The sequence below is a fragment of the Schistocerca americana genome, chromosome 2 (genome assembly GCF_021461395.2).
Source record: "Schistocerca americana isolate TAMUIC-IGC-003095 chromosome 2, iqSchAmer2.1, whole genome shotgun sequence".
Lineage (NCBI taxonomy): Eukaryota > Metazoa > Arthropoda > Insecta > Orthoptera > Acrididae > Schistocerca > Schistocerca americana.
Genome location: NC_060120.1, coordinates 540,992,415 through 541,015,041, shown reverse-complemented (window position 1 = coordinate 541,015,041; position 22,627 = coordinate 540,992,415). Strand labels below are relative to the sequence as shown.

Genomic DNA, 22,627 nt, shown 5'->3' with positions numbered 1-22,627 from the left:
CCCTCGAGTGAAAATTTTAATTTCTTATTTTCAGATAATTATTATCTGTCCGTCCGTTATGTTTTCATCACTTTTATCGAGCAAGGTAGAAGAATCTTTTTACCCATTCGCCAAGTGTACAAGTTAGGTGGGTCGACAACTTATTCCTGTCATGTGACGCACATGCCGTCACCAGTGTCGTATAGAATGTATCAGACGTGTTTTCCTGTGGAGGAATCGGTTGACCTATGACCTTGCGATCAAATGTTTTCAGTTCCCATTGGAGAGGCACGTCCTTTCGTCTACTAATCGCACGGTTTTGCGATGCGGTCGCAAAACACAGACACTAAACTTATTACAGTGAATGGAGACGTCAATGAACGGACGGACGGATCATAACTTTGCGAAGCTAAAAAAAAAGTAAACTTTTCACTAGAGGAAGGACTTGATCCAAGGACCTCTCGTTCCACAGCCACTCACGCTAACCACAGGACCACGGAGTACCTTGGCACATACTCTCCTTGATGTTGCCTATCTTGGGCATGGACTACTCACTTTGTATATTTTGCTTATTTTTTTCGTCGTTCCACACAACTTCTTCCTGTTTTCTCGACTGATCTGTGTTCCGTTTTTCAAGGCCTATCCACTATGCCAACTTATAACTAAATCTGAGGGGGGTGCGATGGGGAGGTTCCCTTGTCAAAATTTCTTATGCGAGAAGGCACCTCATTGGGGAACTCGAAAAATTAATTGGTAAGTGGGGTGTTGGACCAAATTCTCTAAAAAAATTCAATTCTTAATCACTGGCTACTCATCATTCCACGAGTGAAGGATTGTTGCCGCTCACAGAACGCAGCAGACGCAGGTTCTGTCATTCTGATACGTCTATTCTGGTAGGCTGTCACGAGAGGAGAATGATTCTGTTTCTGACTGTTTCCTTTAAATCTGATTAGACAAAGCTGACTGCCATTTCGTCTTGTAGTACAGCGGTCATCCATGGCCGAGCGGGCTTAGGTAATTGCACGTCAAATCGTTTTCTCTAATGTCAACGCAGGTCCAATATATCAAAATATGTCACACGCTGTTATTATAACCTGCACACTCAATCTGCACTGCAGTCCATTGGGCGGCATGGTAAACTTGAACACGACTTATCGGCACTCCGTATTTTTATAACCACTTTTAATAAAAACAGGCAATTTGTCACTAGTCAGTACAATTTTTACATTTTGCTTGGGGTCAGCCCATGACGATGGGGACACCATCAGCCAGTACAGTATGCCTCCTCCCGCTATGCCACTACAACGGCAACTCTACTACTCAACCGACTGACTGCATTATCACTCATTGGGCACAATCGGTACTTGACAATTTATTCTTTAACTACCCTTAACCCGTGCGAGTTAAATATGTTTATCTCTAAGGGACATTGGATCCATTACTATCCCACCATAAATGTCTTCTTTGGAACTACAGCCGAAAAATAAAATAGAAGATGCAGAGGATTACAAAACAGCAAATAAAGAACTAGAAACTCAAGAACAAACAATAAAAATTACAATGGATCATGGATAAATTCCCTCTGATTCTGACAGTGAATTGACTCTCCAAATATACAAAAATTCAATACTATTTATGAAAACTGATCATTAGTTCCACAATTTTTTCCACATTTAATTACAATGAAGATTTCCTTTCAACACTTTGTGAGAGGCGTGAAATGCATAACCGTTACTGGTTACTTTTTTCATAGTACAGCAACAAAAACACTCAATTTTTCAGCTACCGTCAATAATTTTACAATACTTCCCTTGCATTCAAACAGTTTTTCAGTCCTTCAAAATCAATAAGCAAACATGCTCGAAAATTTTCTGTTGCTGGCAGCTCAATCACTACCGCTGATCTGAAAATAAATGGAAGGTCGAGAACAGAAACGAGAGCTGTTTTCGATTAAAGATGTGTCGCACTGTGCTATTTTCGATGAGTGATGCGTGGCACTGTGCAGTAGTTGACCGTCTCATACCTCGTTGTGGAGTTTAATTTTAAAAAAGTCTGTTTCATAATCCGACAGTTGCCGGCCGAAGTGGCCGTGCGGTTAAAGGCGCTGCAGTCTGGAACCGCAAGACCGCTACGGTCGCAGGTTCGAATCCTGCCTCGGGCATGGATGTTTGTGATGTCCTTAGGTTAGTTAGGTTTAACTAGTTCTAAGTTCTAGGGGACTAATGACCTCAGCAGTTGAGTCCCATAGTGCTCAGAGCTATTTGAATCCGACAGATATAAACATCAAAAATTCTGTGTGTACGTCCGAAAATCCGCTAAATTTTCCCATATAGCTTAGTGAAACCTCACCTCAATAAATTTTCACGTCCTATATAAATGTGGGATAGCCATGAGTCTCTTTTTTTGTAGATATTCAAAAAACAGTGACCACGGCTCAGATGACACCTTAAGGAGTGAATTTATCTTACAACTGTGCAGATGCTCATGCTTCAGCCGTCAGGTTAAAGGAAGATAAGAGACATGGAGTTTCCTTACGACCAGGCGTAATGAAGCAACGGGGTCTTCAAACCAATCATTAAGTTGAGGACAACAATTCTTTTCATCATGTAATACCAGACGATTATTTTCTCTGGCTCTTTACATACAAAACAGTTACAGCAAATTTTAGCTTCATGCATCCAATGCATGCTATTGCGAATAACAGTGCACGTGGAGCTTCATCCAGTAAAATATTCGGTAGCGAAACAAATACTCCTGCGACTTTCTCTGATTAGCTGCGATAAAGCAACCTTCTCAGGCAGTGACATCTATACAGGATCAGACCATTCAGTTATCATTTCTTGCAGGAATCAGTCTGCCTATGAGAAAAACACCTAAGTGATATGCTTTATAATAACTTTAATTTGCGATGGTTTTTACGCGTTGAGTCTGTTTCCTTGTCTATTGTTTAAAAAGGAGTCCTGATACTGCTGTAAAGTTACTTAAGAAATTACCTGCAAAGGTAAGGAAAAAATCGAGAATCCTTAAAAAGGCCAAAGAAAATTAAAATCGTATCTTATCTGCTACTTGTGTAAGTTGTTTGCTTATGTATATAAGCTGTTTGCTTATGTAGATACAAAATTGTAGAGTCCCCTTAGGATCTGAGAAGTTTTGCTGTTCGTTGTTAATAACTTCTCTTCCAATTAACGAAGTACACAACCAGTCGCCGGCCGAACTGGCCAAGCGGTTCTAGGCGGTTCAGTCTGGAACCGCGCGACCGCTACGGTCGCAGGTTCGACTCCTGCCTCGAGCATGGATGTGTCTGATGTCTTTAGGTTCGTTAGGCTTAAGTAGTTCTGAGTTCTAGGGGACTGATGACCTCAGATGTTAAGTCCCATAGTGCTCAGAGCCAGCCACAACCAGTGAGGTGCCGATTTTTATTTATTTTTAGACTCGTTCAGGTTTCGATACCACTAAGGATATCTTCTTCGTAAGAACAAGGAGTTACTCGGATCGCGTTACGTAAAACATGTTATTTCCATCACGAGCAGAGGCGCTTAGATGACACACAGACAATATGTTTAAAATCCATTAAAACTGTAAGATTAAAAACAAATATGGCTATTTAGCAGACAAACTAGTTAGTTTGACGTTTGTCTGCTCAATAACCCCACCTTTTAAGTTTACAGTTTTAATGGGTTTTAATCATATTGCCTGTATGTGACTTGAGCGCCTCAGCTCGTCATGGATGTACACGCTTTACGTAATGTAATCCAGGTAACTACTTCTGAAGAACATACCCTTAACGGTATCAAAACCTGGATCAAGCCCAAAAATAAATAAAATCGGCAACTAACTGGCTGTCTACTTTAATAATTGGAGATTTACAGTTGCTGCTAACGCCCACGTGCAAGACTGACATTTCTCTTCTTATAAGATGAAGATAACTGCTTAACATGAGCGTTAATCATTGTACTGTTATGTTTGTGGTACGTATTTCCTCTAAGAGTTCTACAGATCCGAAGCATTAATACGGATGTTCTTCTTGGGTACAGCTGATTTCCCTATGATTGTTGACTGTACATAATAACTCGGTGGTAAGAGTTGGTAATTCAGATGTACTTCTGGACGCATTGGCAGCTGCTGTAAATCATGTCTCTCCCCTTGCCACTTCTGGCAGCCTCCATTTAAATTATCTTTTGTCACGAGATATGAACAACTTGCTTACCGATAGTGTAAAAACATCACATCCATTGCAAATAACATTTCTTTGGACCAAGTGTACTAATTTCCAAAAAATAAAACACTTCCCTTGGACAAATAAGTAGGTTCACCAAAGTAATGTAGACGACTTAACTCAATATTAATTTGGTTCTCTGTTTTGTACACAGATCAATTCTGGCCATCAAATTTAATGCATACTTGGAAAACCTCAACTTATCTGGCATCTCGTATTCAAAACTTTATATGATGTGACAATGTAAATAGTAAATACGTATTTCTAAGCTAACACTCTGACACTCCCTCTCAGAAACTAGCATCGTTCGTCTCGCACTCCGTCGGATTCTCGTGATAGTAACCGTAAATAACCGTAAATCTGCCCATCGTGTGACGTCCACAATTTGTAAGCTCTTGTAGGGCTACAGCCATAAACACTAAAGCATGCAGAGGAAGGACAAACAGATATGAGACTAAACAACATTAAATTAGCTGTCTCTTTCTGTCCTTTATCGTTAGGCTTCGTGAGAGCAACCAAACACATCTTGATTATCTTCACTACCCTCGTCTACCTTTCTACCCAGTTTTATCCAGCATTTATGCCAAAAAACGTGTTTAATGACATTACTCGTGTAAATATTAATCACGTAGTGATAAATAGACATCATCCAGTACGTTTAATATAGCTGAGGAAGATATTTTCTTCCTTTTTTTAAATTTTAAACTGGCAATATTACCCTGCATTTACGGTCCTTTTAAGCGCAAATAAATTGTCGTAGTTTAATTACACCTAATTGTTAATACAGTCTACAGAATTAGTTTCACTGCCGGTATCTCTTAATGGATGTTGACTTGCCGTATATCTCCGAAGGTCTTCATTCACGATGAAATCTGCAAAAATGAATGGATTAATTAATTAAAACACAAATAAAAATCAACAAAGCTTTATTGAAATCTCAGTGACTCATTCACAGCCGCTTCCTAAATATACGATGAAAACGTACCAGTCACTGCTCTTACTAGACACGTGAGTGGTATGATACGAATAAATGAATAGTAAAGCTGACAAAGTAAGCATCCATTGTGAAAGGTGGCTACACCGAGCCACAGCGCCAGAGATCGCGCCAGTGAGTTTTGTTTCGCCGCCTCCACTGGCAGTGATTATTGAGAAGTTGCGGTGGGCAGTGCTTGTCGAGGACTCGTAGTAGGCAGTGCTTGCTGAGATGTGGTAGTGAAAAGTTCTTGTCGAGATGTCGTAGTAGTGAATGCTTGTTCCATGTTTTATGCAGTTATTTGATGGGCTAGATGGCAGATGTTGTTCTATTGGAGATGTAATGATCAGAGTGCTTTTCGTCAATATATATGAAGGTAACAAAACTCGGTTTTTTTCTCATTATTTCAATGTGTTGAATAATGCGTCATTACAGGTTCAGTCAACAAAGCATCTGGCTTGTGTTCTTGTATTAGAGTGTAATTTTGGTTTTCTTGCGCAATTATAGTATTTCTATTTTTTAATTACTTCAGTATAAATGATATTTAAAATTTCTTGCCTTATTGAAGAAGAACCGTGCCAGATGCGTACGTTGAATCACACTTCCACACACAGAACAGTTATACTTGTGCTTTGTTGGCTTCGTAGGTTTTATAGTTGCTGGGGACTTAATTAATTAATTGTGTTAACGAAAATTTTCACTTCATTCTTTGTTGTTGTTCTATGCAGTCAGATTGCGTACAAAAACTAGTCAGGGCCAACCGTTTACGAAACAGCGTAATCGGACATACAGCGACTAAAAAATTTAAAAAGAATTTGCATTCATAATATATAAATAAGCCCCCATGCAATTGATACTGATGAACTGCAACTAAAAGTAGGATGGCCAACTGCCTATAAGATTAGGTGTACCAATATGGATTTCCATTTTTTAAGAGATGCTCGAGAACGTTACTTTACCAGCACTCGATTTGATATAGCTAGTGCTCTAGTTGACAGCACTTAACATTTTTATGTTGGTTGTAAAACATATATGCAGTTTTAACAAACGACTTGATATTTGAATCACATTATCATTACATATTTCAGTCTCACGCAATGCTTTTAGCAAATATACATTTTTTTCATTTCTCTTTCAAACCAGGATACATTTTACAGTAATAAGGAGAAGAGAAAATGCTGTATCGTGTCGTCGACTAAATTATCATACTAACACCCTCCATTTTTTCTTCGACAGTTACAGCTACAAAAACAACACAGTGTTACCCCAGGTAATAAAGGCGCTCTAGGGCTTTACTTAGACAACATCTTAGGATTTCGGTGGTATTAGTGCCTTCCTGAACCAGGAGGAACTGTGTTGGGCTTTGTTCTCGCGACCTGTAAATATGCGCCTCGGACCAGTTCACTGAAGCTGATATCATTGTATTCGATGCCAAACTCGGCACACGTCTTCTGGAACGCAGGGTACAGCTTGTGCAGGATCCTGTGGTCAACTGTAGGAAACAGGTGATGTAAGCCGTGATGTCCGAAGAACGTAAGCGCTAGAATATCCGAGCTGGATATCACAGGCCGGTCTCTTACAGCATCCAGCTGCTGAATACCCCAATCCAGGTCAGCCCTGAAAAAGAATAATTTGGTGATGAGTGATGCCAGAAACAAGACATATATCTGTCGTTAAGTAATATCAAAATTTTTCTTGTTTAGTTACATTTAGTGTTACATATTGCGCAAAAATATCATTACGCCTGTAAAGGCTAAAGTCGGAATTTTAATGGTTCAAATGGCTCTGAGCACTATGGGACTCAACTGCTGTGGTCATAAGTCCCCTAGAACTTAGAACTACTTAAACCTAACTAACCTAAGGACATCACACACATCCATGCCCGAAGCAGGATTCGAACCTGCGACCTTAGCGGTCGTGCGGTTCCAGACTGTAGCGCCTTTAACCGCTCGGCGACTTCGGCCGGCCGGAATTTTAATTACCACCATAAATCTCTATAGAACTACAAACTACGCTTACAAAATTTCGTTGATTACCACTACTAAAATTAATTTGGAAAAGAGATAATTCGTATTTTTTTCGCAATTGCCACAGCACTCCATAGATATAGATATTATTTATTCGTCTTTGTATTCGTGAATCGGATGCGTAGGTAATATTGACTCGTTTACTATGTAGTGATTCATTTGAAATGCCTTACCAGTTGTAGGAATGAATTTTCGGAGGCGTTGTCGACATAAATACCGACAGCGTGTAATTGTATGAAATAATGAAGGTGTTAAAACAATATCATCCTCTGACAGTATTTTCCTTTTGTGTACCGTGACTACAAGAGTGTTTCATAATGCAAATGCGTTGATTATTCCGCATGTTACACCTGTTGCTTGACGTCCTTCCTCGTATTCCGTTTTCCCAATGATGGTCTTTCCTGTTCAATGACTCCAGATTATCACGACGAGAAATTGCAGAAAATCATACCAAACTACTTCATTAATGAATTTCATTTCCATCTCAAAATGGTTCAAATGTCTCTGAGCACTATGGGACTTAACTTCTGAGGTCATCAGTCCCCTAGGACATCACACACATCCGTGCCCGAGGCAGGATTCGAACCTGCGACCTTAGCGGTCGTGGGTTCCAGACTGTAGCGCTTAGAACCCGCCGGCTCACTTCCATCTTATAAGTATTCTTTAGAAAATGTTAACATCCGAAAGCGGAATGTTGTTACGCTTATTCACGGTAAGTTACTCCTAGATGACACTTCTCCACTTCTTTCGATATGTATACGAATGTTGAAGCGAATAGTGTCAAACAGCTTCAAAATGAAATTCTGCGTTCGCGAACTGTAATGAGAGCTACTGAACTGTAAAATTTCAAAATACTAGCGGAGAAACACGTCGTTGCCCAGGTATGTATTTATAGCTGTACGTTCACGCCGGTACCCGGCTGCGTCTGACCTTGTGCATAATGTTTATGACGTCGTATCTTCTGAACCATGTGTCTTACAATGATATAATATTGAAGGTTCATTCATCGGCATACTTGGTTACTGTGTGCGAAATTTATTGCGAATACAGTTAATAGCAAAGAAGTAATAAACTTAATAGTTATGCATGATGTCGCAGGTTTTCACGCATGTCACTGCTTATGACGTTATGTCTCCTGGACTATATGCCGTACAATGATACAATATTGTACAATATCCGGATATTGTCTGCTTAATTTATTGAGAACAGAGTTAGTATCAAGGAAGTAATAAACTTAAACGTCATACACAATGCGGTAGTTCTTCATGCATTTCACTGTTTACGACGTCGTATCTCTTGAACTATGTGCCGTACAATAACATAATTTTGCATTTATATTCAGTGCTGTATCCGCATAATGTCTGTAAATGCGTCTTGCGTACAGTTAGTAGTAAAGAAGTAACAAATTATAACGTCATGCCTCATGCGGTACTTTTACTGCATGAACAACGGAAAAATGGAATGGGATTTTTCTTTCATCTTTTTCTAGGGGTTGTCATCGAGAAAAAATTTAGTAAATGTTTGAAATAATGTGTTAAGTTGCAAGGCACTAAATGCTATCATTCTCAAATACTGGATGAATCAAGTCTGGTAATTCACGCGTCGCAGGCCACGCTTCATTTTCACCCCCTACCCCTTTGACAAGTAGTGGACCTTAACCCCTCACGGCGATTGTCGCCTGACAGTAAAATTTATATATATATATATATATATATATATATATATATATATATAGTGTTTCGAACACACACACACACACACACACACACACACAACCACAACACAACCACACACACACACACACACACACACACACACACACATATATATATATATATATATATATATATATATGTGGTTGTGTTGTGGTTGTGTTGTGGTTGTGTGTGTGTGTGTGTGTGTGTGTGTGTGTGTGTGTGTTCGAAACACTATATATATATATATATATATAACACTATATATATATATATATATATAAATTTTACTGTCAGGCGACAATCGCCGTGAGGGGTTAAGGTCCACTACTTGTCAAAGGGGTAGGGGGTGAAAATGAAGCGTGGCCTGCGACGCGTGAATATATATATATACATATACGCGTGAATATATATATATATATATATATATATATATATATATATGTGTGTGTGTGTGTGGTTGTGTGTGTGTGTGTGTGTGTGTGTGTGTGTGTGTGTGTTCGAAACACTATATATATATATATATATATATATATATATATATTACTGTCAGGCGACAATCGCCGTGAGGGGTTAAGGTCCACTACTTGTCAAAGGGGTAGGGGGTGAAAATGAAGCGTGGCCTGCGACGCGTGAATATATATATATATATATATATATATATATATATATATATGTGTGTGTGTGTGTGTGTGTGTGTGTGTGTGTGTGTGTGTGTTCGAAACACTTGTGATATATATATATATATATATATATATATATATATGCACCAAGTGTAGTTGGAATCGATCCAGTGGTTTAGGAGAGAGATGGAACAATCATACAAACACACACATAAACACCATACCCATTTTTATAATATGTACGAATTCATTCGACAGTGCTTTAAGAGTACGCTCTCTTAGGTATATGAAGCTGAAGTCACACACAGGACACGAACTAAACTACTCGGACAGCACAGATGCAGAAATGATTAACTTTTTGTAGTTATCACTTTCTGGAGACAGTGTACTTTATTTATACACTGAAGAGAAAAAAATACGATCACCTGCTTAATAGCGCGTTGGTTCATCTTTGCACCGCAATAGCTTAGCGATTCTGCGTGGTATGGATTCGACAACTGTTTGGTAGGTGTCCAAAGTCACCGAATGTCTACGCACAGTTCATGCAATTCCCGTAAATTACGGGCCGGTGGTTTCTGAGTACAGAGATAGCGCCTGATATGGCCCCAGATGTGTCCCATCGGGTTCAGATCAGGTGAATTTGGTGGTCAAATCCATTTCCGTTGCTGTTGGCCAGGAAATCAGGAAGAAGGATGGTCCGCAGTAATGTTCACCTAGTCCACAGCTGTGATGCTGCTTTCGAATACTACCACAAGTCCCACGGAATCCAAAGTGATGGTCCTCCATAGCACAATACTGTCCCCACCGACTTGTGCCCGTGGCGCGGTGCATGTTTCGCGCAGCCTTTCACCTAGATAATGGCATGTTCGGACACGGCCATTGACCTGTCGTAGCAAGAAACCCTTCCGCTGACCCACGGTCCATTCTCTACGATCAAGCGCCCACTGCAGTAGTAACTGACTGCGTCGTTGGGTTAATATGGGAACACGTAGCATTCGTCTGCTGCCGAGTCCCATATTGAACAATGTGCGCTGAACGTTGTGCTCCGAAACACTTTTGCTTGCACTAGAATTGTACTTTATCATATGATCTGCAAAAGATCGCCACCCATTATACTTTACACAGCGGATAAACCTCTGACCTCAATGCTCTGTGATGAGGCGTGGACGCCTAACACCATGGCACCTGGTCGTGGTTTTAGCGTCCTTCAACCACTTTCCATAGACGCTCACGACAGTAGCAAGAAAACAGCCTACCAGCTTCGCCGGTTCCGAGACGTTCGTTCCAGACGTCGGACCGTAACATACTGCCCTTAAATAGATTTTTCCATTTGCGGCCAGCATCGTCGTTGGAATGGTTCCTCATTCGACAGTGCTCCGCTTATATATAGTCCGTTAATATTGGAAAACGTACAGATTCACGGAATAATGTACGTACATACCTGAGATGGCACAAGACTGCATTGAAATAAAACCGGCCAGCAGATGGCGCTGGACAGCAACACATCAGTAACTCCGCATGAGAATCGAGTATAAAATGAGCTACAGCGAGAGAGGGAGACAGATATGCCAGCAATCGCGGTATGTCGACTTTACCACAAGAGGCACTGTTAGTGAAGCTTTACCATCAGAATGGAGAATCTGCCACTGCAGCTTTAAGATCCTGTCACCGCCGTAAGAAGAGTATTCGAACAGGTAAAAGTCCTGTGACAAATGTCATTGTGAGGAAAATGATAACGAAGTTTGTTTAGACATACGGCCTCGCAGTCTACTGCTGCTCGAACACTTACGGAATAAATCGAGACTTTAGCGGTTTCATGTTCGTATGGTCAAATCAGCACTCGTGAATTTGCACGTCACTCCAGTAGCCCACGCACTAGTGTTTGGAGAGCACTAACGCGTACCCTCCAATATTATACGTAAGAAAATCCAGCGTCATCACGAACTCTTAGCCAACGATTCTGCAAGGCGGAGAGCATTTGGGTGGGGAAGATGACAACTGGTTGTCTAAAGTGTTGTGGATCGACCGAAGCCCATTTCCAAGGGTCTGTCAACATCCACAACACAGGATTTGGGCTACGGAAAGTCCTGTAACTATAGTGGAAACCCCATTGCATGACGAGAAGTTCAGTGTTTGGTGTGAATTTATCACATCAGTCGTGGTTGGACCGTTTCTCTTCGAGGAACTGTGGGTGTCTGATTCTCAAATTGTCAGCGTGACGGGTGCAAGGTACGCCGGTATATTATAGAATCGCATTGTCCCTAGCCTGGCTGATAAACACCTGCTGGAAGTTACGACTTTTATGTAGGATGGCGCCCCACCGGTACACGTGTGAAAAATTTCTTTTGGTGAGGACCGCATGCTGAGCCCCCACTTCCGTCGTGCTTGGTCTCCCAGATCAGCAGACCTCAATCCGGGTGATTATTATTGGTTGCGGGGTTACCTGAAGGCGCAAGTCTACTGCGATCGTCCGACCTCATTAGGGATGCTAAAGGCCAAGTTCCGACAAAATTTCTCAACCATACTTAGTGATGTGATGTGATGTACAGTGCTGTTCACAACATCATCACTCGACTACAGGTGTTATTGATGAATGGCGGCCGGTATGTTGAGTATTTGTTATAAAGAACATTGCTTTGTTAAAAATCAATCGTTGTGCTAATTACCGCTTTTGCATCATAAGAAGCGCCATCTGTCGATCATTTTGTGCAATGTTTTGTTTCAATAAAGCCCTATGTCATTACAAGCACGTGTGTCAATTTTTACCTCTCTACCTACATATTCCGTGAAGTCACTACAGTCGACATAATCGTCCTGAGAGATTCAGCAAATGTTTGGATGATTAAGGTAATTCACATTTATTGTTCCGTCTCAGTTGTTCACTTTTTTGTTTGATTACATGTTTCGATCAATCTGGATAATCTTCAGATCTGAAACAAAGTAAAACTAAATATATATTAACTAATATTTTACAATAAATAGACAAGACAAGATAACTCCCCTTCCGTAATTTTACGATCTTCATTTTCCTGACTGTTTACACATCCATTGTTCTGGGCCTATACTTCTAATACTTTAGCTGAAAAAATTATTATACAATTTTATTTTTAGATTTTCAGACAAAGAACTTGTGGCTTTATAATTTTAAAGCTGCACCCTTTGGATATCTTTAAATATACATTCAGTTTTCGCTGCTTTATTTCCACTTTTATAATCTATTGTTTTATCCCTTTTTACAGTTTAACGCATCCATTCTGGTATCTTAACAGAAATTTTTTTACGTTACTGACGTTTAGCAACTTTAGTTAAGACCCTGTCTTGTTAAACTCATAGCATCCCTGCCACTATCCCTCCCTCCCCAATTCCCCGTCCCTCGCCTTCTCATTCCCCCTTCCTCCATTTCATAATTTCATTGGTTTATGCCATTTACATTTTACATATCCATTGTTCTGCACTATTAGTCTTTCGACGATAATTTTCACATAATTATAAGTTCTATAATTATAGCACGATCTTTTTTGTTAAATTCATGTCATCCCCATCACCCACCTACCCTAGTTCCTTTACCTGCCTCAGTAAGTTTCACTCCATTTCCCCTTCTCCCTAAATCCAACATATACCTGTTCAAAACACTGGCCGTAGTTGCAAAACACAGCACTTTAATGTGTGGTTCTGAGTAGACAAGATGGGTTGCTCACGCAACTACTTAGGAAAATTCTACGTTTGTGTACCATTCTTTTCTTTTCCACTTATTGCAAGATATTAGACGCTACATATTTGGTTTTAAATCTGAAGATATCCACACTGATCGAAACATGCAATCTAACTAAAAAAATGTTCAGCTGAGACGGAACAATAAATGAGAATTATCATAATTCCGTGAAGTATTAGATTTTCAAATATTAACGGCATTTTACGTTACCCTGCTCTTTCGTTAGCTTTTCACTTGGCTGCAACGCCACCAGGCGTTACTGAATCTCAGGCCGAGCAATGGTTGTTAGCGTCCCAGCAACTATTCTCCGACCTATGATCAAACAATGAGCTCTTGCAAAGAATTCCAGAAATACGCTACTTACTAGTACGTATTGTTTCTCATTCAATGCCGTTTCTCTGTCTGATACAACGAAGGTGTACAAATCTGTCTAACGAACTTAGTACATACCGCCAAAGAGATAGGGAAATGACAAAATAGAAAGGTAGCTCTAGTATGACTGTGTCTAGTTTGACAGAAAAACGCACGCGTGTATTACAGAATTTACAGCCCGTAAACTTTCTTTTGGGCGGTCGGTTCCCTAGCTCTGATTCGCTACAAATCAGAATACTTCCGTCACTGACGTTCTGTATCCTCTTACTGCCAGTCTCAATGGTCGAACAACTCTGTATGCAGCGGCGCTGTAGTATCCATTGTTGAAAGTCAAGCTTTTACGGGCTCATATATAATATTTAGAAACAAGTATCATTATCTCAGCAGCTCCGTAAGCCACATTAAGTTAATGTTACACGAAGAATTTAAATATTTGCTGCGTCCGTATGGCATTTCTGCTTTCTTACATCCTCGAGACGAAACACAAAGTAGAGACACAGTGGCTGCCTTGTGCGGGAGGAGAGTTTTTCCTGCGGATATTTGCGTACTACACTCCTGGAAATTGAAGTAGGAACACCGTGAATTCATTGTCCCAGGAAGGGGAAACTTTATTGACACATTCCTGGGGTCAGATACATCACATGATCACACTGACAGAACCACAGGCACATAGACACAGGCAACAGAGCATGCACAATGTCGGCACTAGTACAGTGTATATCCACCTTTCGCAGCAATGCAGGCTGCTATTCTCCCATGGAGACGATCGTAGAGATGCTGGATGTAGTCCTGTGGAACGGCTTGCCATGCCATTTCCACCTGGCGCCTCAGTTGGACCAGCGTTCGTGCTGGACGTGCAGACCGCGTGAGACGACGCTTCATCCAGTCCCAAACATGCTCAATGGGGGATAGATCCGGAGATCTTGCTGGCCAGGGTAATTGACTTACACCTTCTAGAGCACGTTGGGTGGCACGGGATACATGCGGACGTGCATTGTCCTTTTGGAACAGCAAGTTCACTTGCCGGTCTAGGAATGGTAGAACGATGGGTTCGATGACGGTTTGGATGTACCGTGCACTATTCAGTGTCCCCTCGACGATCACCAGTGGTGTACGGCCAATGTAGGAGATCGCTCCCCACACCATGATGCCAGGTGTTGGCCCTGTGTGCCTCGGTCGTATGCAGTCCTGATTGTGGCGCTCACCTGCACGGCGCCAAACACGCATACGACCATCATTGGCACCAAGGCAGAAGCGACTCTCATCGCTGAAGACGACACGTCTCCATTCATCCCTCCATTCACGCCTGTCGCGACACCACTGGAGGCGGGCTGCACGATGTTGGGGCGTGAGCGGAAGACGGCCTAACGGTGTGCGGGACCGTAGCCCAGCTTCATGGAGACGGTTGCGAATGGTCCTCGCCGATACCCCAGGAGCAACAGTGTCCCTAATTTGCTGGGAAGTGGCGGTGCAGTCCCCTACGGCACTGCGTAGGATCCTACGGTCTTGGCGTGCATCCGTGCGTCGCTGCGGTCCGGTCCCAGGTCGACGGGCACGTGCACCTTCCGCCGACCACTGGCGACAACATCGATGTACTGTGGAGACCTCACGCCCCACGTGTTGAGCAATTCGGCGGTACGTCCACCCGGCCTCCCGCATGCCCACTATACGCCCTCGCTCAAAGTCCGTCAACTGCACATACGGTTCACGTCCACGCTGTCGCGGCATGCTACCAGTGTTAAAGACTGCGATGGAGCTCCATATGCCACGGCAAACTGGCTGACACTGGCGGCGGCGGTGCACAAATGCTGCGCAGCTAGCGCCATTCGACGGCCAACACCGCGGTTCCTGGTGTGTCCGCTGTGCCGTGTGTGTGATCATTGCTTGTACAGCCCTCTCGCAGTGTCCGGAGCAAGTATGGTGGGTCTGACACACCGGTGTCAATGTGTTCTTTTTTCCATTTCCAGGAGTGTATAAACTACGTATGTTGTGTCTTGCTGTAGTTTTTATCCTGTCTATGCTTCTCACATTTGTTCCTTTGTACTATTTTTATATATTGTATCGCTTCATTTTAATGACGTATGTGGTGTATTATATACACTCCTCTTTTTTCTCATTGTTTTTATCTTGTCTCTTTCACATTTATATCTAGGCGTTTTTTTTTTTTTACACACACTATCTATTCTGAATCTTGCATACGTACATGAGTCTCCCCTTAGTTCTTTTATTTTTTGTAGTCCTCACTCTTCTGGCTGGTCTGGTGCAGCTCGCCACGAATTTCTCTCCTGTCCCAACCTCTTCATCTCGGAGCAGCGCTTGCAACTTACTTGCTTTTTAATGTATTTATTTTATTACCTCCACACTGTAGACTAACGGACCAGTCAGCTCTTTCTTGAGTCATTTCTTGGTGGCGTCTGCGATTCGTATTGGTTCATACGTTTGGCGCATGCGCTGTCACGCTCTCCCAGATCCTCGGCAGGTCGAACTACATAGGCCATTATTGGCCTCAATGACGCTCCGTTGGCTGCTCGTAGCGTAAGTGGTGTTTGTATTTGTTCTTTATACGGCACTTTGCCTCCCGGCATCTGGCTAGTGGACGTGTGCGGCTTAAAGTCCTTATCACATGGAAGGTTACGAGTTTGATTTTCCATACTAATTGGTTCGGCCGCCATGCATGTATGATTGCTTTTAATTAAGTTTCCATGACAGCTTTCAGCTGACTAACTCACTTTTCGTAACTCCTTATATAGAATTTATAACTAGCATCCCCCTCTCGTCTTTACATTTGTTAGCATCTGAGGATGGAGCTCTACTGCTCTGAAGCCCGCCATGTAGTTAGACAAATAAATTCTCATTACAACTGAAGCGGATTCTTACTTTACGAATATTCCTGTGGACCGCTTCTCTGCTTGTGGCTGGTTGTATCCTACAACAAGCTCTACTGTAACCCATTTAAAAAAAATTTCCTTCAGTATAAAGCGATGCACCCTGCCAGAAGACTTACCGTGGAGTATCTCCATCATGGAAGATCAATGGATGGTGATGAGCTGCAGTAAGTCCGATAAAAACGAAAAACAGACTTCCACAAACTGTAATATACGTCCACATGTAAAGCGCTTCCAGCAATGATGCCCCAGCAATGAAAACCATTGACGCAGGTATTATCAGTGGGATAAGGTCTGATTTCCTCATTTCAAGTTTGCTGCCTCTAAATCTGTCAACCACCCTGAAAAACGATAGCATGTACCGGTGCCTATAGTACTAGAGTACACTTCATATAGAGTAAATATGTAGTTTGCTGCCATGTTCATTCTCATGACTCACCTGGATATACAGCAAACATGGAAACTAATCGCCCCCACGATAGGAGAATAAATCCAACTGACATAACGAGTAAAAAAGTTCTTCTCTTCAAATGGTAAGAATTTGAACCATGGTTCAAACATGGATACCTCGAGATCTAGAAGAGTGTTGGTGTACAAATGATGGCTCAGTACGTGACTGATACGCCAATCTCTGAAAAACACAGAAGCAGAAGTTAAGATGTATTGATTAAGATACTGGGTTTATTCGATGCACAGGTGGCCCTAGTACCTGGATGACATCATCGAGAAGTCGAAGTAGTACATCCGCAGGTTGTCCTTGAGATGCGTGAAGTTGTGGGCGCAGATGGCGGTGAAGGCGAGCAGCAGGCCCGCCAACATGGCCACGGCGAAACTGTGTGTCCAGGCGGCCACGACGCTCAGCGCCAGCATTGACGTCACCAGCGAGTCGGCCAATATCTGAGAAACAAGCAGCCGTGTTAGCCTATAAAAAAAACTCGTATTTGCTGGCTAGCAAACAGACGAACACGGAGACCTCATTCACAGTTGCAAATCCACCCTAATGTCAAAAAGTTGTAACTGCAAAAGTTATCTAACAAGATACACTACTGGCCATTAAAATTGCTACACCAAGAAGAAATGCACGTGATAAACGGGTATTCATTGGACATATATATTATACTAGAACTGACATGTGATCACATTTTCACACAATTTGGGTGCATAGATCCTGAGAAATCATAGATCCTTACACGAGGCATCACAACAACGTTTCACCAGGCAACGCCGATCAACTGCCGTTTGTGTATGAGAAATTGGTTGGAAACTTTCCTCATGTAAGCACGTTGTAGGTGTCGCCACCGGCACCAACCTTGTGTGAATGCTCTGAAAAGCTAATCATTTGCGTATTACAGCATCTTCTTCCTGTCGGTTAAATTTCGCGTCTGTAGCACCTCATCTTCGTGGTGTAGCAATTTTGATGGCCAGTAGTGTATCACAGCCTTCTAGATGCATCCATACATGTTTTCTTGAAAGTAATCCACGGAAAGTAATTCAACGAGCTAGTATTGAAGTGTTGCTTAAAAAAGTGGGCGTGGTAGGAATATCGCGTCACACATTTAATTATTTTTCAACCACTTTGGATGTGATTCATAATTGAAACTTTGGGAACTTATTGTCCATAAGTTCTACTAATGAATAAAAAAATGAAAACTAACATTTTCGGTTAATTTCATGAACGTTCCCCCCTTCAAATTAGTCGATTATGTATCGATATTTTTGCATGTTACCGGGTTCTGCCACGAAAATTAGTCTCTCTATAAGTGTCACAACAAAATATAAAATACAGTCTTATTCTCACTTTTGTTTTCATTAAATCAATGTAACATCACTTATGAGAGAAGCCCCTTATATTTATTTAATTTACTAACCTGTATTATGTTGAATTTATGACTTGGAATAAGACATATGGTGAAACTACATGATCTGTTATTACCCCACCCATCCCTCAAAACAGTGAGGCGTCTGCAGGACATCCAGTTTCTCCGTCAATACGGTTTGCAAGTCCGAAAGTGTCCGAGGTAGAAGTATCCCCTGTCCAACAGGACTTGCAGGTGCTCCAATCGCGTAGTGCCCCCCTTCTTCAGTCTCTCAGCACTGTGGCTAAGAACGTTGTCGCACACATAAATGAAAGCTGCCACTCCACCGTGAAAGAGTTCAACATATCCCTCCTCAGTTTCGGAAGAATATCATTCTTCTGTGATCGACCCCGCTTACAAGAAACGCGGTGATGTACTTACAGTGATCATTATACCCTCTTACAGCATGAATCTACAACCACAGTAATTGACACATAATGTTACATTTAGGCAAGACCCTCTGGTAACTCCAAGCACGGATCAATCGGAGGACAGTATCCCTGCCCTTTCCCATTGATCCTAATCGCAATCAATGCTGCATTATGGCACATCGGTGGGTGAGAAGCATTGGATTGGCGCACACTGCATGCGCTTTCTAGCTTGTAGAACGGCATCGTGCAGTTTTCACTAGGTGCTTCTGAAAAAATGGGGGCGCCTGAAGTCTGGAGCAGTTTGTACAAAAGAAGCGGATTTGTTCCTTTACGCCAAATATGTAATTAATTGTCCTCTGTTTCTTTCAAACCCTTCGCGACCTCCAACATATACATGCACAGTTGTTCCTCCAGTAGTAAAAACAGCAAGCAGAGAAATTTCTCCCCACACATGTTTCTTATTATCAACTATCGAAAACAATAATGACTGGGAAACTCTACAGTGATTGATTAATCTACATAGAGTATTGATTGCCTTGTGGTCCTGCTAGGTCACTGTGTATGTTGGTCAATGTAGTTCGCGACGACTACAATGAAAATTATTCCTCAAATTTTAATTGTTATTTTATGGGTTCTTCCTGATCACTCGTTATCGTTAAAATTTAATCTGTCCAGTTATACTCAGTGTTTGTATTTTGCTGAGTATAGTTAAATGGAAAATAAGATAGAGATTGTACGAAATAATAAAAGAGATAGTAAAAGGCAATATTTGAGGGCTTCACAACAAACAAAAAGTGATTTTGGTATCCGGATGCATTCAAGTTTTGCTAAACGATCCAGTAGAACATGTCCTATCGTACTTTTTGTGGCGTAGTTTGTTCACCCCTTCAAATGTGATAAAGTTTCGAGAGCTAATAACTTCTTCTTTCAAGCTCTTTCAAGCGTGTCTAAATAAATAACCCAGATATTCCGATGAGTTGAACATGGAGGCCATAACATTGCACCACATGGATCGTTCCATTTTACTGGAAATATTGTTACTTAAATACTACTTTCTGCATTTTCCAGAATGTTCTGGGAACGTAATCAGCACCAAACATGGAGTGAAGAGACATACTGGCTGTTGGCTTCTGTCTCGTGTTCTTCGGCCGAAATTTGTTTGACGATTTTTCTGATGGCATCGTCAAAGCTTCACCCTTCATTGCTAGTGGTTTTTTCTGTGGTGGTTTCTTCGTTATCTAGTATCTACATTAGAAATGAGAGATCAATTAAAGAAGAAAACTTGACGCAACACCGGAAAGCAATGCTCCAGAAGTGGAAAGATGTTATTATGTGAATGGTGTGACCCAGCTCGTCGCAGTAAGCTTACTAGCAATTGCTGTCACACGATCATATACATAGCTTTGCAGTAATCAAGGAAAAATTTGAAAATCAATGTTTGTACTGTTCTTCAGAGGCAGAATTTAAAATACTGAACACAAGACGGAGACTTCTGGTGCAGCTCAGGGAAATATGTTTGGTTGTTTAGTTGGGGGGAGGGGATCAAAAAGCGAGGTCATCGGTCCCATCGGGTTAGGGAAGGAAGTCGGCAGTGCCCTTTCAAAGGAACCATCCCAGTATTTGCTTGAACTAATTTTGTGAAATCACGGAAAACCTAAATCAGGATGGTCGAACGCGGGTTTCAACCGTCGTCCTCCCGAATACGAGTCCAGTGTAAGTATGTTTGGACTGCTGCTGCCTACACTTACAATTTGTGATGAGTGAACCCACGTCTGATGTGCGCTGGGAACGACAGTGTGCACACCACAGTATACGCCATATCTCCCATTTTCTTGAGAACATTTAAGTTTGTCAACGCTCTATACTCACGCACTATTCTTAGATATCAGCATAACCATAAGAAAGAGCAGTATTTTAAAGAAAGAGAGGACGCAGAATATTATCTTGGACGTAGAGATTTAACGACAGCCGCAGAAGTAACTTTAAGAATGTCCCCCGGGAAATATATCGAGATTGTTTCTGTTCATCTTGCCAGATAATGTTAACAGTAACCTCAGTTTTTTTTGCAGACGATGCAGTTATCTGTATTGGATTACCATCTGAAAAAGCTGCAGAAATATTCAGTCAGATTTTGACAACATTTCCAATTGCCCTTCTCCACCATCCCTGAAAGTTTGTAACATCATTACGCAATCGCCCTGTATATTTGTACTCTTAATCAAAAAATAAACAACAGTATTTCCAAATGTTAACCCTTCAATTAATTGGTTTCTACTGTGAGCTTGTTTGCATAATCATATTAATATACCGGGTGATCAAAAAGTCAGTACAAATTTGAAAACTGAATAAATCATGGAATAATGTAGATAGAGAGGTACCAATTGATACACATGCTTGGAATGACATGGGGTTTTATTAGAACCATAAAAATACAAATGTTCCAAAAATGTCCGATAGATGGCGATTCATCTGATCAGAATAGCAATAATTAGTATAACAAAGTAAGACAAAGTAGAGATGATGTTCTTTACAGGAAATGCTCAATATGTCCATCATCATTCCTCAACAATAGCTGTAGTCGAGGAATAATGTTGTGAACAGCACTGTAAAGCATGTCCGGAGTTATGGTGAGGCATTGGCGTCGGATGTTGTCTTTCAGCATCCCTAGAGATGTCGGTCGATCACGATAAACTTGCGACTTCAGGTAACCCCAAAGACAATAATCGCACGGACTGAGGTCTGGGGACCTGGGAGGCCAAGCATGACGAAAGTGGCGGCTTAGCACGCGATCATCACGAAACGACGCACGCAAGAGATCTTTCACGCGTCTAGCAATATGGAGTGGAGCGCCATCCTGCATAAACGTCATACGTTCCAGCAGGTGTTTATCAGCCAGGCTGGGGATGATGCGATTCTGTAACATATCGGCGTACCTCTCACCCGTCATGGTAGCAGTTTTGCTGTCCAGCGCCATCTGTCGGACATTTTGTGAACTTTGTTTTATTTTTTGTTCTAATAAAACCCCATGTCATTCCAAGCATGTGTGTCAATTTTTACCTCTCTATCTACATTATTCCGTGGTTTATTAAGTTTTCAAATTTATACTGACTTTTTGATCACCCGGTATGTATCAAAGATTGATTTATACATTTTGGCGCTCATCTTGGGGCAGTTAGCATTTCATTAACTCAAACCGTACTCTGGCAAAATCTTCGGGCGTTTTCCAAATATGGTCTTGGATTAAATAAGACACTATGGTTTCGTCACAAGTCAATATGGAAACCACAAAAAACATAACACTGGATATAACAAAATAACTAAAAAAATACCCTGTGGAGAACAGAGCCGATAATACTGTATGGATTACTCCAAAGTAACGCAGAAACTTTTTGACAAATTAAAATTGTGCGCTAGGCCGGTACACAAATACACAAACTGGGGCCCTTCCGTTTCATGGGCAATGCTTTTACAAGCTGATGTGTCCAGAAAGAAACAGAAAATGATAGTCACAATTGCATTTACGCCAGTACCTCCCTCCTAACGTAGCTACAGGTTTAAATTATTATTGCTCATATACATTTAATTTTTAATTGTTTTATGTGATCCAATTAGACTTTCAACAATCTGAGTTTAAGTTCAGCTTTCCCGAGGTCAAATGGCAAACGAAGACAGCTAACTAACTTTTCTGTTTACGGCAGACATAAAATTTGAGTCCGTAAATGTAGAATAAGCAAAAAATAATTTGGCCACTGTGTTTTTTTAATTGGTTGGAGCATGTACCTTGTTACACTTAAATTTATCCACCTTATTTGGATTAGGTGACGTTGCTGGCTTTGTTGAGAATTTTATCAACAACGCGATTTGCTACTTTAATTATATTTAATACCAATATTTCCTTTAGTACGACTCGTTTCGGCAG

At 41.3% G+C, this 22,627-nt stretch overlaps 1 protein-coding gene across 2 annotated transcripts in view; it reads right to left on the bottom strand.

Moving 5' to 3' along the window:
- Positions 1–5,896: 5,896 nt before the first annotated feature.
- Positions 5,897–22,627, bottom strand: part of LOC124595144 (cytochrome b5-related protein-like) — a 108,552-nt gene continuing 91,821 nt past the window's right edge. For both annotated transcript variants that reach the window (XM_047133748.1, XM_047133749.1), the window contains exons 4-7: positions 17,191–17,378; positions 16,921–17,112; positions 16,601–16,822; positions 5,897–6,785 (exon numbers count right to left, since the gene is read on the bottom strand). In XM_047133748.1, coding sequence (XP_046989704.1) covers positions 6,494–6,785; positions 16,601–16,822; positions 16,921–17,112; positions 17,191–17,378 — 894 coding nt within the window. In that variant the 3' untranslated portion in view covers positions 5,897–6,493. The remainder of the gene's footprint in view (positions 6,786–16,600; positions 16,823–16,920; positions 17,113–17,190; positions 17,379–22,627) is intronic.